The sequence below is a fragment of the Neofelis nebulosa genome, chromosome 6 (genome assembly GCF_028018385.1).
Source record: "Neofelis nebulosa isolate mNeoNeb1 chromosome 6, mNeoNeb1.pri, whole genome shotgun sequence".
Taxonomy (NCBI): Eukaryota; Metazoa; Chordata; class Mammalia; order Carnivora; family Felidae; genus Neofelis; species Neofelis nebulosa.
The window spans coordinates 26,874,571-26,893,934 of record NC_080787.1 but is presented as its reverse complement, the minus strand read 5'-3'; the positions used below and the strand labels follow the sequence as shown (position 1 = coordinate 26,893,934).

Here is a 19,364-nt window from a genome sequence, read left to right as displayed (position 1 = left end):
GGTATCCAAAGAATGTTAGCTGAATGAAGGCTTAAACCATCATACCAAAACTATGTATTACCGAATGGGACTCCACAGTTTAACTGAAATGGTTACATGACTGTTGGCTACTACAAATCCCAAAGATTTGGCAGTTGGATAGTCAGTATAAAAGATCACTATGTAGTAGCTAATTAACTTGTATCTGCTGAAACACAGAAGTGATTTTTGGAGTACCTGCTGTATGCCAAACATTCTGCTAGAAAGTTTTGCAATGTCAGCATTCTCAATTTACAGACACTGTACTGGGGAGTAAATAACAATCACAGAGCTAGTAGCTAGTTGACTTCAAATGTGAATACAAGTTTGCTTTTTTTTTTTTTTAAAGTAATCTCCATATGCAACATGGGGCTCAAACTCATTCATGACCCCAAGAGCAAGTGTGGTATGCTCTACCAACTAAGCCAGCCAAAGTATCCCTGAAATAAGTTTCTTGATTCAAAGGCCAGGAATCTTTCTTTCTTATATATATATATTTTTAAGTTTTATTTCTTTATTTTGAGAGAGATAGAGACAGCAGACAGAGTGAGTGGGGGAGGGTCAGAAAGAGAGGGAGAGAGAGAATCTTAAGCAGGCTCTACACTGCCTGCGCAGAGTCCAATATGGGGCTTGAACTCATGAAACTTTGAGATCATGACTTGAGCTGAAGCCAAGAGTCAGACGCTTAACTGATTGAGTGACCCAGGTGCCCTGCCCAGGAATCTTTGTAAGTCAAGACTGCCTTGCTCATGATTCTCATTCGTAATAGTGAAAACAACATTTAAAGCAAATTAGTTCAGGAATGATAACGTTAGGGAAAGAAATAAGGGGTAAAAGAAAACAAAGGAGAAGACCTAGGATCAAGTCACTGCAACTTTTGTTTCTCTTTTGTCATGAAAGACATTTCTATGAGCTATTTTTTTTTTTTTTGTTTAAATCTCAAAGTATTCTGAGTGAAAAAAAACTACTATACTTTCAAAGACAATTCCAATAATAAGTGGTGATGAAGCCACATAGATAATCAAGATATCACAGTGATATACATTAATTGTAACTTTGGAAATTCTAAATCTGATTCTCAAAATTGGAGGGGAGAGATCAACTGAAAGAACCCTATTGAAGGCATGCCTATTGCTAATATAAACAAAAGCCAGGAGGACCCATCTTACTTTAGCTGATTCTTGCTAAATCCAGAAATTCAGTTTGATCCATGTAACTGATCTAGTTGTATTACTTAATTTGGTTTCTGAAGGATTTTCCTAAATTGGCTAGGAACCAGTTAATTGAAAACATAAATGCTAAGACATATATAAAAATCTATGATCTGATGAAATGGGATTCAGTGTCAGCAAAGGGGTCATAGAAGACAAGAAACAGGAGATGAAGTACCTTTCACCCAAGGCAAAGTAGTCATAAGGTTACTGATGCAAGTCATTAAGAGGCAGGCAATTTTCTATGGTGCTCATTACAGCAGTTTTCAAACAAAATGTTTTTAAGTACACTTGCATTAAAAAAAAAGTATACCCTAGTACAACACAATAATTTAAAGATACTTTATGGAAGTCCTATTGACTTATAATTGTATTTGTGTTCTAACTTTACTTTCTTATATATTCTCTACCTTTATTTTCTCTTTGCCCTGCTTTTCTCATTTATTATTTTTTAATTATAACAATTATTTCATTTTATTGTGTTTTATTATATGTATTCTTCCAAGTTTTAAAAATGCTTTAGGGGCTAAGAGGAAGTATAAATAGAATAAGTGCAATTTGGAAATTCTTATAAACTGCACTAAGTCAACAATGACACATAGATCTAATAATTTTTTAACACTTCTCTCTACTGTTAAGGGTAAAAAATAATACATTATCTCCCTCCCCCATTCAGGCAGGTGAACATCTTAAATATTTTCTTCTCTGAGTTATCTATACAATTTTTACTTATTTTTCAAAATCATGATGACTCAACATGGCAGAACTTAGCAACCATGAAAGAAAAAAAAATTAAAAAAAATGTTTTTTAACGTTTATTTACTTTTGAGACAGAGAGAGACAGAGCACGAATTGGGGAGGGGCAGAGAGAGAGGGAGACACAGAATCCAAAGCAGGCTCCAGGCTCTCAGCTGGCAGCACAGAGCCCAACGCGGGGCTCGAACTTGTGGACTGCGAGATCATGACCTGAGCTGAAGTCGGACGCTTAACTGACTGAGCCACCCACGCTCCCCGAAAAAAAAATTTTTGTGGGGGATTTCAAGCGTATTCAACAATAATGAATAATCCTTCTTTGAAGAGTCTAAGAAGCTGTTATTCTTTAGCACAAATGAACTGTCTCTAGTTGTTGAGTTGTTGTGGAACTTTATAGAGAGAAGGGATCAGGTAAGAACACTTCTAATAAAGTGCTATGAGCTGACTTAGGAGTTCAAATTTAAGGCTAAATTTGGGAAGAACTTAGAAAATTTAATAGTTGTCTTTTTCTTTTTTATTGCTCTCCTCCTCTGTAACTTTCATAGCCTGTAATATAATTCACAGAGAGGTATGATTTGTTCAACATTTCTGAGCAAAACTCTCATCTGGCTGTTTATTACAGAATTCTGTGGTTATACATGCATTTCAAGACACAAGAGGCAAAACTTTTTACAGAGGGATGGGGGGAATCCTAACAATCTTGCTAAAAATAGCAAAAAGCAAAATGCAACACTTAATGCTCGCCAACCTGAGGGCTGTCCCAGGTGGCATGAATGCATGGCTCTAAACTGAGTGAGGGAAGAAGAGGTGCAAAAGAACAAGAGTTCCTGGGTAATTTCCCACACATCAGAAACTTCTGGTTAAAGGCAGGTTTTACTTTGAGAACAAAGTAAAGAATGTTTCAGTGGGGAGGCTAAAATTATCTTTATAAAAATGAAAAACATATTTAAGGATTTAAAGTTTCTACATGAGAACAGATGTACGAAGCTACAGCTGAAGTCAACGGTAGGGCCAGAGAACTGACACAATCACTATAGCGTTATTTTCACAATATCTGTATGATATAGGAGTCTGGCAAAACATCCATCTGTGTGACAAGTGTCTCATTCAAAGCCACTACGTTTAGCAAATCTCCTGTGTTTGGTCACTGTTTCAATTTGCATTTGTTTCTTCTGTTGAGTTTCTTGAGCTGTCCTATGTTTAGGCCCAACCATACTATGATCTTATAACTGCAGGGCCACCCTGTGTTTCTATTCTATCTAGTCTGAGGCTCTAGTGCAATAACATACATACTATGAAAGGCCAGGAACTGTTAGAAACAAACTGATTTGTCCAAAGACTATTTGGCAGTAAGGTCTTTAGTAGAGCTGTCCTATCTTAGAAAGGTGTGTTAGAAAGAAAGGTGTTTTAGAAAGGTGCTTAGTGTTAACACTATTCACATCAGTTAGTATTATTCACCTTACATTCTTGATCAATCAGTAGCACATGGGGCAGAAAAGGTTGTTAATGTGAAAAGATCTGCAACAATGAGTATAGAAACCTGTGAAGTAAACCCTCTACTTGGTTCCTGCTGTGTCCAGAAGCTCCAGGTTCCATGTCCTCAGCTTCTAGTTCAAAGAGAACAGATCACTAAATAGGAATCATTATTTAGTCCATTTGTTAAGACTGCAATCAGGGACTTCAATAATGTTGCCTTCAATTGTGTAGCAGGTAGTACTGGAGACCTGACATTTATCAACAGTTAGCAGTTTATCAGTCACGAAACTAAAGAGTCTATTTAGCTACTTCAGCTGTAAAAGAAACCATGAAAATAAATACCTTTGGATTGATGTTTCTAAAACCTCTGAAGGTCAAGTCAAGGATGCATGGGGTTGTAGGAATTTTCCACGGAAAAGCGTGGAGTCAATAGAAATAACAGTGCACTGGGGGCTGGGAAGCTTTTTAGCTCCTATTCTGTCAGTTACCAGCTGTGAGACCTTAGTCAAGCCGTTTATCCTTTCTGTCTTTACTTTTCTTTTAGACCCATTTTATCACTTGCTGGCTATTTTACTGAGCACTTAAAGTCATCTATGATGGAACTCCAATCTAATGCTTCAGCCAGTTACCTACCTCTGGTTCTGATGTGCCCTTGTGTTTTACTTCCCCAGTACCTCATCGTCTGTGCCTGGTGTGCTCCTCCACCCATGTCTACATGCCCCCAGCTATGGAAGACACCAAGTGTTGGCTGGCCCAGCAGTCATTCCCAACTCTTTTCTCTTGCTGCCTTCCACTGCAGAGCCTGGAATAGCTATATCCTTATTTTCCAGCCTCATGCTCAGCAAGCGATAAAACTGTAAGAGTCCTGGTCAGTGCTGTAACCAGAAGTTCACTAGAAAGGTTGCAGGCAAGTTTACCCTTTCCTTGTGAAAAGAAAACTTACTCTTTCCTGTTTGGGATATCCTTCTTTCTTCTTCTTGCCTTGCATAAAGATATGATATTTGGAACCTTGACAGCCATTTACAACCATCAGGCATATGCATGAGAGGAAAATGAACACTCAGACATCTTATCATCTAGCGGCTAAATCAGTTCAAAGAGGTACATACCTCCAGATCTTCTCTATGTGAGAATAAACCCTTTACTTGAGTACTGTGTAAAGGTTTTCTATTACTTATAGTCAAAAGCATTCTTAATGATATCTATTTTTAAGGTGGTGTTTATGAGGTCAGGCTTTCCTCCTTTGTACTTTACTGATAAACTCCTGATGATACTATGAAAATTAGTGGAGGGAAATCTTATTTAAAATGCAGGTGAGAAGTCCCGTAGGGGGACTGCTCACCCATGAACTTTTGGTCTAGTTCACTTTGCTACTCCAGCGGAAGGAAGGAAGGTTTTCTCCTTGCCCAGCAACAGCCCTGCCAAGGAGAAACTGCCACGACTCAGCCAATAAGAAGCCATCGCCACCCTCCAACAGTCTTTTGTTCCAAGCAGCCCCTACCAACCTCTTCCTTTTTCTCTGTAATGTTCCTCTCCTGAGTTCTCCAGACTGGCTGGCCTATAGTTTGCCACAGCTTGCAAGTCCTGAATCACAATTCCTCTGCTATTCCCAAAGGAACTCATTATGCTGGTAATATAAAGGGCTCTTTTGTTTTTTAAGGTCAACAGTACTTACCATTTTCGTACCATTAATGGGAGGCTAATTTTGATTTGCAGCTCCTACCACAGTGCTTAGTGTTACAGGAACTATATAATACTCAAAAATTTACCAAAAAAGAAGTTCTGACACTCAGTTTGGTAAGCACATGGGCATTATTTTTGCTTTGTCTCACATTTTAAAATATTTTTTTAATATTTAAAACATTTTTGAGAGAGAGAGAGAGAAAAAAGTGTGAGTGGGGGAGGGGCAAAGAGAGGGAGATAGAGGATCCAAAGCAGGCTCCACTCTGTGAGCACAGAGCCCGGATGTGGGGCTTGAACTCACAAACTGTGAGATCATGACCTGAGCTAAAATCTAGGGTCGGACGTGTGACCAACTGAGCCACCCAGGTGCCCCACATTTTACAATATTTTTAATGTGTAATAGGAAAATGGCTGATAAAAATTACCTCTGAATACAATTTCCTCTTGCTTTTCAACAAATATTCATAAGTATATACTAGGCCGTTATTGTGTTAAGCACTAGAAATACAGACATAAGATAGGAACGGAATACAGGCATTCAAAGAACAAATGGTTGAGACAAGTACACCTACAACTACGACAGTATTTGATATGTATAACAATAAATCTGACAACACAGTGCTTCCTCAACATCCACTTACTTTCCAGTTTATCCAGACACTGGCAATCAGGCATGGCACGAATCATGTGAACTTCCCAACCTTCCCACATGGTCACTTCTGTCACCCTAACTGATGAGAAAGGGTTCCCCCTCCAGTCCCAGGACCAACCATGCTGTCAGATACTCTGCCTCTCACCTTTTGTGCGGCCCCGCTCTCGAAGTTAGCCAAACTCCCATATCACGTTAAAGAGACTTCCTGCGGTGGCGGGTTGGTTTACACTCACTGTGGCTGTTTACTTCCTTCTTATTCACTTCTCAAGCCCCATAATCTGGGTTCTGCCTTAGCCACTGGCACTGTTCTGGTAAAGGTCCCTAGAGATCTCCATACTGCCCAAAACAGGGACACCACATTTCCATCTTTATTAATTAGACCTTGCTAAAGCAAGTGACCCTGACCACAACCACTTTCCCCAAACATGGGACTATCTTGACTTCTGTGACACTACTCTCTCTGCTTGTTCTCTTCTCCCTTTTAGACATTAGAGTACTTATCCAAGTGTGGCTCAGGGGCCACTGGGGGTCTCTGAGACCTTTCAGCAGCTTCATCAGGAAAAGTATTTTCACAATATCAAGGAGATATTTGCTTGTTTCTTCCTCACTCTCTTATGAGTGTATGGTGAAATTTCCCAGAGGCTAAATGACATGCGATACAGCAAGAGGCCGAAGGCAGAAACAAATAGAAGAATGTACTCTTCTTTTATTAAGACAAACGTTAAAGAGATTTGCAAAACTGTTGAATAATGTCACTCTTGCCATTAATTTTTAATTTGGAAGAAAAAGTTATTTTTCATAAAAATGCTATTTATGTTTGTCTGTAAGGGGCTTATTATTTCATTTAAAGATAGGTGTTTTAAAATGTTTTAGTTTTAATTTTTAATACGATTTTGATAACTATGCTGCACACAAAAAAGCTCTTGGGGTCCTCAGTTATATATAAGAATGTAAAAGGATCCTGAGACCATTAAATTTGAGGATCATATCCTTAGACTATGTCTTCTTGGTCTCCTTAAGTGGCTCTTCTTTGTCCTTAAGTGGCTCTTCATTGTCTAATTCCTTAAATTTTGATGTTCTCTAGAACAGCATCCTTAGCCCACTAATTTTCTCACCATATACCAAGATTTCTCAGTCTTAGCATGTTTGACATTTTGGAACAGATAATTTGTTTTTAAAGTTTATTTATTTATTTTTGAGAGAGAGAGAATCCCAAGCAGGCTCCATGCTATCAGCCCAGAGCCTGATGTGGGGCTTGATCTCACAAACCCTGAGATCATGACCTAGCTAAGATCAACTGGACACTCAACTGACTGAGTCACCCAGGTGGCCCCAGGTAATTCTTTATTATGGGGGGCTTTCTTGTGTTTAGCAGCATCCCTGGCCTCTAGCTATTAGATGCTAGCAGCATCCTCCCACTCAAGCTGTGACAACAAAAATATATCCAGACATTGTCAAATAAAATTGCCCCTGGTTGAGAGCTACTGCCCTAAATACTCTTCCTGTAAATTTCACCTAATACCAAGATTTTAATTCCTCTTAAGATAATAATTCCACTTACTGGGTACTTACTCTGTGCCAGGCATAATTGTAAGCACTTGACATGTATTAACTCATTTAAACCTCTATCACTGTATGAGAGATAAATCATTATCTCTGTGTTATAGATTAAGAAACTGCAAAACAGAGACGTGAAATGACTTCCCCAGGGTCACACAGCAAATAAGTGATGATAGTAACTCTGGCCCTGTTTGCTCCCCTGAGCTGTAGATGCTTGTGCATAACCGCCTTTGCTGCACATCAGATGACATTTACTCAAGATGTCCTAAGATGTATTTAGGAGTCTTCTTGTCATAAGACCAGCTATTTCTTTAAGTCAGTTAATGGCAGAACTTTACACTTAATCTTTCTGTGCCTCCTCTTAACTAGTAGCCTGGTTGTGATTCTAGACTCTGCTTGGATTCTCTTCCTTCTTCCTGAATCCAATCATTTATAGCGTTCTAACAATTTTATCCTATATTAAAATGCCTTTTTTTCTCTATCATCCACTATTCCTGCCTTCATTAAGACCCTAATCTCTCCTCAGCACCGCTGTAATGAACTTCCATTTGGTGTCCTTGTATCTAGCTCTCAAAATTATCTTCTACACTACTGCCAGTGATCTCCCTAAAACGTAAATCTGGCCATGTCTCTCTCTGGTTTAAAATGCTTTAGGGGCGCCTGGGTGGCTCAGTCGGTTAAGCATCTGACTTCAGCTCAGGTCACGATCTCGTGGTCTGTGAGTTCGAGCCCCGCGTCGGGCTCTGGGCTGATGGCTCGGAGCCTGGAGCCTGCTTCGGATTCTGTGTCTCCCTCTCTCTCTGCCCCTCCCCGTTCATGCTCTGTCTCTCTCTGTCTCAAAAATAAAAAATAAAAATGTTAAAAAAAAAAAATAAAATGCTTTATTGGTTGCCCGTTAGCTAAGAATAAAGTCCATGTCCAAGGCATGGTGCCTAGGTCCTTCAATATGTATGTGGCCCTTTCTACCCTTAGTCTCATCCTCTGTCACCTCATGAATCACACTTAACTCTTCAGAAATTAAACAGTCTTCTGCTGTTTGTTGTTATCTGAACATACTATGCTGCTTTATGCCTTTGATCCAATATATTCTTGATTCTATCCCCTGTGCATGCCCATCACAGCACTTAACACAGTTTGCAAAAATGGTTTCTATAACTGTGTCCCACAAAGGTCTGTTAAAAAAGCCACTGATGGGCCTTGCTGAGCCCAAAGCTCTCATCTTTCTATATCTAGGTTTTGGTATGGCAGAGGCAAAGTTTTTGGAAGCACTGAAGTAAAATGACACTTAGGAAAAGGACCTGTTTAGATGGAGGTGGGGTTGTGGATGAGGGAAATTAGGAAAACCTCTGTCCTGAGAAGGTCATGATTGAGCTGAATCTCAAAAGAGGATGAACTCAAGACAAGACTGTTTAAAGAATGTTTAAAGACAATAGAAAGAACTTTACAAGGGGGAAGGGGATGTCTTTGAAATTCATAAGACATAGCCTTAATATACAAGATTATTTTGTAAAAAGTACATTTATTATCTTAGACATACTGGTAGGAATCTCAGGTTTTAGGTCCATGATTTCAAGAAAGTGTAAAATGATTACCAGATCCCTACAGTTAATACATTTACATGTATTTAATAAATTTGGTTCAAAAGCATTACTCAAAGTATAATTTGAGCAACTACTTTCTAAATGTCTATTACTTTACAGTGGCTCATACAGAAACTCATTTCCAATTTTCTGCCTATGAGCTTTGAATGATTTTCCTGCAGTTTACTCCTGTTGACTTGGCATTTATTCACTGGATAAAACTTTGCCTCAAGTGTACATTTCACCACCTGGCTCATAAATCATTTCCGAATGGATTTTTAGAAATGTAAGAGTCCTTAGAGATTACCTAGTCCAACAGGCTAATTTTACAAACAAGAAAATTGAAATACTAAGGTTGAGCGACTTGTTGAAGGTTATATATTCTCTGAGGGCTCGTACTTGACTTTTCCACAATGTGCTTTCTCACCTACCCTATCCCTGCTGCTGTCTCTTCAGTGTGTGACCTGTGTGCCTATTCCTAATTCTTGCTTATGCTCAGTAAACTTAAATGACAAAATATCTTCTTCCAGAATGTAATGTAAATAACTGGTTACCATTTATTCACTTGCATATTTTGTGGGTTTCTTCAATAGATTTGGTGAAGTCTTGGTGCTAAGTACTAGGTTAATTGTTAAAAATTCTACCAGTATTCCTGATATTTATAAACCTTACCTTCCAAAGGCAAAGTCATTAAGTAAAACCACGGTCTCTCATGAAATGTTTCTGTCAGCCATTTGACTGGGTAAATTTGGTCTCACTGGTATGGTCCAGATGTTCTCAAATTTTTATAGGATGAATACCTTTACCATGCAGGTATCTAAAAATTAGCCACTGCTTGAGAGGTTTAGTGTTCCATAACCTACATTGTACTGGGTCTACTTATAGGGCCTCACAGCTCATATACTCACTGGGAGGGTGGCGCCTATCTAACCAGATCTTTCCAAGGGTAGGCTCTCTCCTAGGACACTTGGCCTGGCCAATCACCCAAAGTCAGATCTCGCCTAAATATGGCTCATACTCAGACAGGATCAGGTAGTTGGTAGGAAACACCAAATCTGAAAGGACGCAGAGACAGAATCCATTAACAGTACCGATGGGTCAGAAGTTATAAGGAAGCAAAAAAGGAAGCAGAGGCTGGGAGGTAGACCAAAAAATATATGAAGAGTATAAGGAACTCAAGAGTATATACGAGGAAGGGGCAGGCACAGAGAAAGTCGTGCAACACACTGAGGGATGTAAGTTTAGACTCTCATCCTTCTGCTACTAAGATTTTTAAGGCTGTATCCCCATCTTATGAGACCAAGGGAAACGTTTCAGCTCCTGGAAGATTGTGAGACTTTCGTTCCTTTACCGCTACTTGAATTTCCTTTACAAACCCTGCCCTCGCCCGACCCCCTCCGCAAAGCCAGTGCCCTAAGTAGAAGTGATTTGATTCTGATTCTTGCAACCAAGAAAGCTAGTTAAGACACGTAGGCTATTATTAAAGAAGTGGCTAGAGCGAGTCTTCAGCTTGCGGACATGTGCTACTGACTGCTTACTTCCACTATCAACTCTTCCAATCCTGAAGCTCTACACATGCGACAAACGGGTCCTAGCTTGAACACTTGCAGTTTCCACGTCCACAGAAACACAATAGTAACCACACTCCCAGAGAACCACGGTATTCGATTTGGGGGAAAACTTCACAAGATTTGAACCTATTCTTTAATACAATACAGGGCAAGCCCCCTGCTCTTCCCTGAAGGTTTCAGAGAGCTACGCTGGTCGACAGGGGCAAGGTTTTCGGCGGCGGAGCCTTTGCGTCCCCATTCCAAAGCCTCCGGCGCGGGACAGGAGCTCCCCGCACCCCGGACCTCCCGGCCCTCGCCGCCCACTGGGTCACCTGTAATTGTAGGCGCTGAAATGCTTGCTTTCTCTCAGCATCGCCCGGTACAGATCTAACACTTGTGCGCGGCTGGAGGCTGCCATTTTGAAAGAAAAAAAAAAAAAAGGGTCCTTTTCGAGGAGGTCCCGAGTTTAACCTAACCCACAAAACTTCAGTTTGTGCAAAACCTCGAGTGAAATGAAATAAAAGAAAATGCAGTGGGGCTCGGTCTCGCTAGCGGGCCGCACCTCGACCTAGAAGAACACCGGCCCGCACCTCGGGGCGCTGGGCGTCGCGCGCCGCTGGGGAGGCGGGCGCAGGCAGGCTTCGGGCAGCTTAAGGGGGAGGTGCCGACAGGGAGGCGTTGCCGTTCTCTGCCCGCGCCTGGGAGGAGGCGTGCAGCAGCTGAGGGGGAAGAAGGGGGACGGCCACAGGGGAAGGTCTGAGCCTGGGGAGGGACGCAGGGCGGAGGCTCTAGTATTGAGTGCGCGTTGCCCGTCAAGGAGCGCCTTCGAGAACTGCCTAGGTCGTGGCGGGTACATTTAGTCTCATATTGCAGCTCCCAGTGCTATCTCTGCAAGGCCCAAGGCCTCGTTGCCACGGTTACCAGGAGCGCGGTGGGTCGACGCCCCGCCTTCGGCCGCAGATGACCCGCCCCTTGCGCTGGGGCCGCCCTCCGCGCTGCCTGAGAGGCCGAGCGGGCTTTCCAGGTTGCCTTTACTTCACGGCTCTCTGTCTGTGGACCCCCTGTACAGGGAACTTTCTGAGCATAGGGATGGGTTGTAGGGGGGCGCTGAGGCGAGAGGTGAGGGACTCCCTGGTTCTTAGGCTCTGCTCAGGACGACCGGCTAAGGGCCTTGATAGCAAGGCCCCCTTTCTTGTCAAAATGGCAGCGCCCAGCATGCTGGGGAGGTATCTCTAAGGTGGGGAGGGGGTGCGGCGGGTAAGAGACCACCCAGGAGAGTAAGCAGCGTACCGCACTTCAGATTTTGAAACACCCAGGTTTGTGTCTCCTGGGCGAGCGGTGGGTGAGTGTTTGCCTCGCTGCAGCGTGATGTGCGACAGGGGCGGTCGGTGGTGGCGGGGAGAGTTATTGGCCGTGGAATTTCCCCCCCTTTCCGGGTGTTCTTTGAGCTTTCGAGGTTTTGCTTTTAAGAGTCCCGCGGACTTTTGTCATCTAATGTGTACGAAAGATAGGGTGGCGTGAGTGGTTAATTGGGAAAACTTAAAGGATTTAAGAACTCTCTTGGGATAATTTCAGACCCAAAACTAGAAGCTGAGCAAGTTTTCTCACGAAGTTCTTCATGGCTAAGTTTTCTCTCTTGGTCTTTCCCTGAAGACATCAGCACTTCAGAATCACTTTGTTACCCTGGTGGATAAATTTAGTTGTTCTGGTTCTTGAACGTAGGACCGGGCGTAGAGAAGCCTGAGCTAGTTCTAGTTAAAACTGGGTGTGTTTGTAAAGCACCTGTTTTATTTTGGGAGTGTTTCTGTCTACATAGACAACGTTAGAAGAGCCACAGTTTTCTTGCTCACATCACAGGTAGGAGTAACTTTAGACGTAAAAAACAAGTTTCCCTCAACATCCATCTTAATTCACCCACTGAGTTGTGGTTGTATTTCATCTCTTTAAGTTTATCTGGTTTTAAAATGACACTTGCTTTATATCAAAACCTCGTATTTTCAAAAACTGTAAGAGATGGAAACACTTTTCTGATCTCGATGCACTTTAGTGTACTTGCAGCCTGGTGTCCTTGCACCCAGATATTCTTGTTAATATTACTTGTTATAATGCAATGGCATTTTAAAAAAAGGCATGGAAGAGAACATACTTCTATTAAAATCTTTTTCAGTTTCCTGTTTGATTTTTTTTTTAAAGGTGTCCCACATCTGTGAGTATCAAAATTAGGTTTTTTACAGAGTAGTCAAGCTTCTGTCACTCTTGCAGGTTGATCAGGTCATTGGGCAAGTCTTGCCTCAGAATTACTGAAAGGGATTTTAATATTTTGAGTTTATCCTTGGCATTACTGAAAGGATTCAAGACCAAGGCAATTGATTATTACAGAGTAAGATCTAGAGCCATTTTCTCATAGTATGGTACATGAGTGCTAATGACATAAAATGGGGCACCTGGGAAAACTACAACGTTCCTGCAAGTTAAAAGTAGAGAAAGCTATCAAGGTTAAAGAAAAACAAAAACCAGAAAAGTTATTTTGGCTTGTTTAAAAATATTGGGAACTGTAGTGTTGCCTGGCTGGTTCAATCAGTGGATCATGTGGCTCTTGATCTCGGGGTTGTGAGTTGGAGGAAGGCCAGTGTAAAGTGTAGAGATTACTTAAATGAATGAACTTTAAAAAATAGTTGGGATTGCATTATATTTTGCTTCCATCTATAAAATAAGGTTGGAATAGGGGCGCCTGGGTGGCGCAGTCGGTTAAGCGTCCGACTTCAGCCAGGTCACGATCTCGCGGTCCGTGAGTTCGAGCCCCGCGTCAGGCTCTGGGCTGACGGCTCGGAGCCTGGAGCCTGTTTCCGATTCTGTGTCTCCCTCTCTCTCTGCCCCTCCCCCGTTCATGCTCTGTCTCTCTCTGTCCCAAAAATAAAAAATAAAAAATGTTGAAAAAAAAAATTTAAAAAAAAAAAAAATAAGGTTGGAATAATTATTACTGTATACAGTTGTTTATGTCTAATTATCAGGTGATTTAATCATTTATACAATTAATGTAGGTCAAGGACTTTAACTTTGTCGTAATCAAAGAAAGCTTTCCAAATAAATATTTAAAGTTTAGTTTGGGTAGCTAGTCATCTGTTAGTACAAAGAATAGTTGAGGTTAGGTCGGTGATAGCTTCCCAGTAGATTCCAAGCCAAGTCCTCACAAAAATATTTTTATTGTATTTGAAATAATTTACCAGCATCTTGGATATTGTTGTCTTGAACAACTAATAAAAAAAAATTGCATTCCAAAGCTAAATCTCTATTTTTGTACATCTTTATTGCAGAGATGACTATTTTGAATAGTAGTTCTGTTTGAGGTTGAAAGGAATTAGGCCAGTACGTGAGGATTACTTACTCATATGTTCTTTAATATGCATTCTATTCTGGGCTGAGTATTCTCTTGGGTAATGACTATTAGCTAGTGGTACCCATCTACTACCACTTAAGCCTCAAAATGTAAAAATTTACAGTTCTTTAACTACCGATGTAAAATGATGTATGGGACATCTGAGTGGCTCAGTCTGTTAAGCGTCCGACTTCAGCTCAGGTCACAGTCTCAGGGTTTGTGAGTTTGAGCCCTGCTTCGGACTCTGTGCGGACAGCTCTGAGCCTGGAGCCTAGTTTGGATTCTGTTTCTCTCTTTCTGCCCTCTCCTGCTTATGATATGTCTCTCTTTCTCTCTCAAAAATAAATAAACATGAAAAAAAAAGTTTTAATGATGTATTACTTCATATTAAAATTAGGATTGCTGGATTGCTAATGAACGCTTAATCCTTTTTGAAGAGAAATTTCTCTAAACATAGTAATGTAACAGCAATTTATTGTCTTAAGCTTAAATACTAAGTTATTAATTTATTTATGAGGGGGTGAAGGGGAGAGAGAGAGGGGGACAAAGGATCTAAAGTGGGCTCTGCACTGACAACAGAGAGCGCGATGCAGGGCTTGAACTCACAAACTGTGAGATCATGACCTGAGCCGAAGGCAGGTGCTTAACAGACTGAGCCACCCAGGTTCCCCAGGCTTAAAATGATGTGCAAAGAAAATCTTATATAAATGAGTGACTTGTGATACTATGATTTAGAAATTATTCCACTCCAAACATGGATCTAAGTCTTTATTATATGTAATTTTCACTTTTTTTTTTATTGATCCTTCATTGTAATGGAATGTGAAGCTGGAAGAGACCTTGGATATCAACTCCTTTTTACAGATGAACAAACTGAAGTCCTTTTTGATTTCATTTATTCAATATTGATTGAATGCTTCTTAAGTGCCATACATTATCTAAGGTGATGGAGTTACCGTGAACAGAGCCTTTTTGTCCTCCCAGAACTGGACAGGGAACTAGAGAAGCAAAGTATTAATTTGTTTTGTCAGGTGCTATGTTACCAAGTGTCTGGAGAGTACAGAAGAGGGCCATTCAACTAGGATTTTGACCTAAGGGGAGGCTTTCCATCATAGAAGGTGTTTCCCCAATTAGTTAGTAACCCAGATGAAGAATGTGGTAAGACGTTGTAGTGTATATTCAAAGAATTGGAGCATGAGGGAGCATGACCCATTCAGGGAACTCTGGGAGATGGATGGGAAGGACCATCTGTGAAACCAGACGTGATTAGTCCTGTGCCTGCTTTGTTTTAATGATGTTTCTTCTGTTTTGGGGATAAGTTATTTCTTATACATTGGCTAGTTCACATAAGTAGACTTTAACATCTGTTGAAATATAGGTTAGTTTTTTAGGTGTTGTTAGGTTTTTGTTTTAAACCATACTTTTGAATCCTATATTTTAGGAGTACTGAAATTCTGTTTACCTCTGTGTTTAACATATGGTTGACCAGCCTGTTAGTTCAAGCCACAGTTCCTGTGGATATTTGAGGGCTATCAATCAAATACTGATCTAGGTTTCCAAGAGTTTATAGTTTAAGTACAATTTGTATGTAATTAAAACAAAGTATAAAGTGCTTCAGGAGAAGCATGGAATCTCAGCATGAGAGGTCACTTCCATGGGTAGTGCCTGGGCCACACCTCAGACTGACAAAGTCAGCATGGCCCAGGCTCCAGGAGGATTTTGTTTTTAATTTAATTTTTTTTTGTTTTTTATTCCCCAGGTGATTGGATGCAGCCTGGTAGAGAAGCGTTAATCTGTGGGAATTAGGGGGCTTTTGTAGGAGGTAGTGTTCATGTTGGGCTTGAGAGAATTTATGTTTGAGCTGGGTCTTGAAAGGAATCCCAGGGTTTGGTGTGTGGGTGCGATGGTTACTGCAGGATAAAGCTTAACTCTTGGAAAGGGTAGAAGAGAGAGAGTGAGTGACGTCTGGGGAAAGATGATCAAGGCCTACAGACTTGTGAGGGGGGAGTTGGAGGGTACTTGAGGGGGAGTGCAGGAGATGCAGCTGGGAAGCCTGGCACAGCAGCTTTCCTGGATGGTGGACACCTGCTCCGTACTTGTATGATCTCAGTTGATTGGAGACCTGATGGGAAAGAAAGCTGTTAACTTCATTTAAGGACAGGGAAGCTGAGAGGTTGGGTTATTGAGTCGGAATGTTCCACAGCTAGGAAGCAGTGAGGGTAGGCATTGGCCGAGGACCTGATCTGTCTAGCCATGATGCTACACTGCTTCACAGACAGTCTTCAGTGGAAGCTTCAGGAGTTTGAAGTGTATTAATTTTTCTTGGATAACATGGGTAAATTTCAACCATATCTGAACTTTAATTTAGTTGGATTCCACTTATTTATAAAGCTAACTGGTTAGCTCCTAACAAATATTCAGAAAATCTCAAATATTGATTTTTTTATACTAGCTTTTTATTTAACCTTGTAAGAGAAAAAAATTTTTTTTTCCTATTAACGTGTCTTAGAAAAGACCTCAATCGAATGCCCTTTTTAGGTTGTCTGTTCATGTGTGCAACAGACATTACTTCTTGGGGGATTTCTGAGACTCTCCTTTCTGGAGAGTGTTACCTAAGAAAATCTGTTCTCTAAGAAAGTTAGAAAGCAGCTAGATAGTCTAGCTTCATTGATTGGAGGCTAAAGGTTCCCTTACTTTTGGACAACAACAATAAAACTGACAATTGATTTTGTATAAAGTAGATCAAATGTTACTTCTAGAGCGTTTTTTTTTAAACAAATTCTTTGCCTTCTGAAGGAAAGAAACCATCTTTTCCTACTACAAACTCTTACCAACATGGGAATTCTTTTACAATGTGGTTTATGGTAATGTTTGTTTGTTTGTTTAAGGGCGAGAGCACATGGAGTTGAGGAGAGGGACAGAGGTGGAGGAGGGAGGGAGAGAGAGAGGGAGAGGGAGAGAGAGAGAGAGAGAGAGAGAGAGAGAATCCCAAGCAGGGTCCATGCTCAGCACCAAGCCCAAAGTGGAGCTCAATCCCATGACCTGGGATTATGACCTGAGCTGAAATCAAGACTTGGACGTTGAATCGACTGAGCTACCCAAGCTCCCTTGCCTTTTTTTTTTTTTTTTTTTAATAGTAATACTCTGCTATAGATCACCTGCATTCTTTTTCATACTAGTTATGAGGGGTGAATTAGAGCAATTATATTTTCTTATTGTTTGTATATTTCAGAATGAATTGTTCATCAACTAGCTCTATGTGATGATAATGCTAGCTCTTATTTATTTAAAGTTTATATTCTTTTCCAAAAGCTTTGCCAGGCAGTTTGCAAACATCTCGTTTCAGTAATTCTTATAAAGACAGGAACACCTGGGTGGCCCAGCAAGTTAAGTGTCTGACTTTGGTTTAGGTCATGATCTTGCAGTCTGTGGGTTTGAACCCTGTGTCAGGCTCTGTGCTGACAGCTCGGAACCTGGAACCTACTTTGGATTCTGTGTCCTCTCTCTCTCTGCCCCTCCCTGACTTGTGCTTTGTTCCTCTCTCTCAAAAATAATCATAAAAAAATTTTAAAAAATTCTTATAAAGACAGATTTGAAGCCCTGATTGACTTTTTTGAGTGGGGAGTAATAACCACCATCTGTTTGTTCAGATCAGTGGTTGTGTACAGAAAACACTTAGGATTTGCAGCACTTAGGATTGACTCTGTTTAGGAAAAAAAACCACACAGCAGCCTGTGTTTGGCTAGTCACTGACGAAATACTAGGTCAATGTCTCATACAGAAACGGAGTTCTGTGATATATTACTGATATCTTGGAAGGACGGTATATCTTTGTAAAGAAAAATCCTGCAGTTCTTCCCTACTGTGTGTTTCTTTCCTGTGCGTCTCCTTAGCTGTTCAAACAGAACACTTCATTTCTGGTCACCTGATGTGTGGGGACTTTTTTTTACCGACACCAAAGCAGTTCTCTGCGACACCAGCTGGGTATCCGACAGTTCAACTCAATCCTGACACTGCCTGAAGATAGCATCAGATTCCACAGGGTAAAGCTCATTCCCCTAAGACTGCCCTCCCTACCCTCCTATTTCAGATGCCAATTGCAAGTAGTGGATCCCCAGGTTGCCCATGCCATCTGTCGGATTTGGCTGCAAATTGGAGGTTCCCGTGACTCTCTGCTCAGGTTTGAGTAATTTACTAGAGAGGCTCACAAACCTCAAGGAAACATTTACACTCACCAGTTTATTAAAGGCTGTGATGAAGAGCACAGATGAACAGCCAGATGAAGAGATACATTGGGTGAGGTCTGGGAGGGCCCTGAGTGCAGGAGCTTCTGTCCCTGTGGAGTTGGGGTGAACTGCCCCGCCTGTGTGGATGTGTTCACCCACCTGGAATCTTTGCAAACCCCATACTATTGGGATTTTATGGAAGCTTCCTCATGTAGCCATGATCAATTAGCATTTTCAACCCCTCTGTTCACTAGAGAAGTGGGATGGGGGGGGATGGGGCTGATAATCCCGAGCATCTAATCCTGGCTTGGTCTTTCTGGTGACCAGTCCCTTCAGGAGCCTTACAGGAGCCCACCCAAGGTCACTTCTTTAGAAATAACAATGCTCTTAGTGCTCTTATCACTTAGGAATTTTCAAGGGTTTTGTGATCCCTGTGTTGATAGGGTCAAAGACCAAATATTAGAACAAGAGATGCTTCTAGGATTCTTATTGGTTAGAAAATTATAAGGGTTCTAGGAGCCAGGAACTGGGGGCAGAGACCAATATACAGATTTTCTATTTCACAATCTTTTTTTTTTTTAATGTAATTTATTGTCAAATTGGCTAACATACAGTGTATATAGTGTGTTCTTGGTTTTGAGAATAGATTCCTGTGACTCATGGCTTACATATAACACCCAGTTACCCTCCTCAGTGCTCATACCCACTTTCCCCTCTCCCCCACCTCCCATCAACCCTCAGTTCTCTGTATTTAAGAGTCTCTTTAAAAAAATTTTTTTTAATGTTTTATTTTATTTTTGAGAGACAGAGACAGCATGAGTGGGAGAGGAACAGAGAGAGAGGGAGACACAGAATCTGAAGCAGGCTCCAGGCTCTCAGCTGTCAGCACAGAGCCCAACACGGGGCTTGAACCCACAAACTGTGAGATCATGACCTGAGCCGAAGTCAGATACCTAACAGACTGAGCCACCCAGGCGCCCTTGTATTTAAGAGTCTCTTACGGTTTGCCTCCCTCCCTCTCTGTTTGTAACTATTTTTTCCCCTTCCCTCCCCCCATGGTCTTTTGTTAAGTTTCTCAAGATCCACAGATGAGTGAAAACATACGATATCTATCTCTGACTTAGTTCACTTAGCATAATACCTTCCAGTTCCATCCACATTGCTGCAAATAGCATGATTTCATTCTTTCTCATTGCCAAGTAGTATTCCATTGTATATATAAACCACATCTTCTTTATCCATTCATCACTTGATGGACATTTAGCTCTTTGCATAATTT

At 41.1% G+C, this 19,364-nt stretch overlaps 2 protein-coding genes across 24 annotated transcripts in view; one reads left to right on the top strand and one right to left on the bottom strand.

The window, feature by feature from the left end:
• The window catches only part of LYRM4 (LYR motif containing 4), a 172,017-nt gene extending 160,667 nt beyond the window's left edge, over positions 1–11,350 (bottom strand). Inside the window, exon 1 of one of the 5 annotated variants that reach the window (XR_009262823.1) lies at positions 10,816–11,350. Coding sequence is in view for 2 of the 5 variants with exons in the window: in XM_058733133.1 (XP_058589116.1) it covers positions 10,816–10,901 (86 nt within the window). In the remaining 3 variants the exon portion in view is untranslated. The remainder of the gene's footprint in view (positions 1–10,815) is intronic. The other 4 variants (XR_009262824.1, XM_058733133.1, XM_058733135.1 and 1 more) reach the window with 4 other exon arrangements.
• A 139-nt stretch (positions 11,351–11,489) lies between these two features.
• Positions 11,490–19,364, top strand: part of FARS2 (phenylalanyl-tRNA synthetase 2, mitochondrial) — a 632,301-nt gene continuing 624,426 nt past the window's right edge. For 3 of the 19 annotated variants that reach the window (XM_058733118.1, XM_058733115.1, XM_058733112.1), the window contains exon 1: positions 11,553–11,799. The gene's annotated coding sequence lies outside the window, so the exon portion shown is untranslated. Of the gene's footprint in view, positions 11,508–11,543; positions 11,826–19,364 lie in introns of those variants that run through there. The other 16 variants (XM_058733120.1, XM_058733123.1, XM_058733122.1 and 13 more) reach the window with 13 other exon arrangements.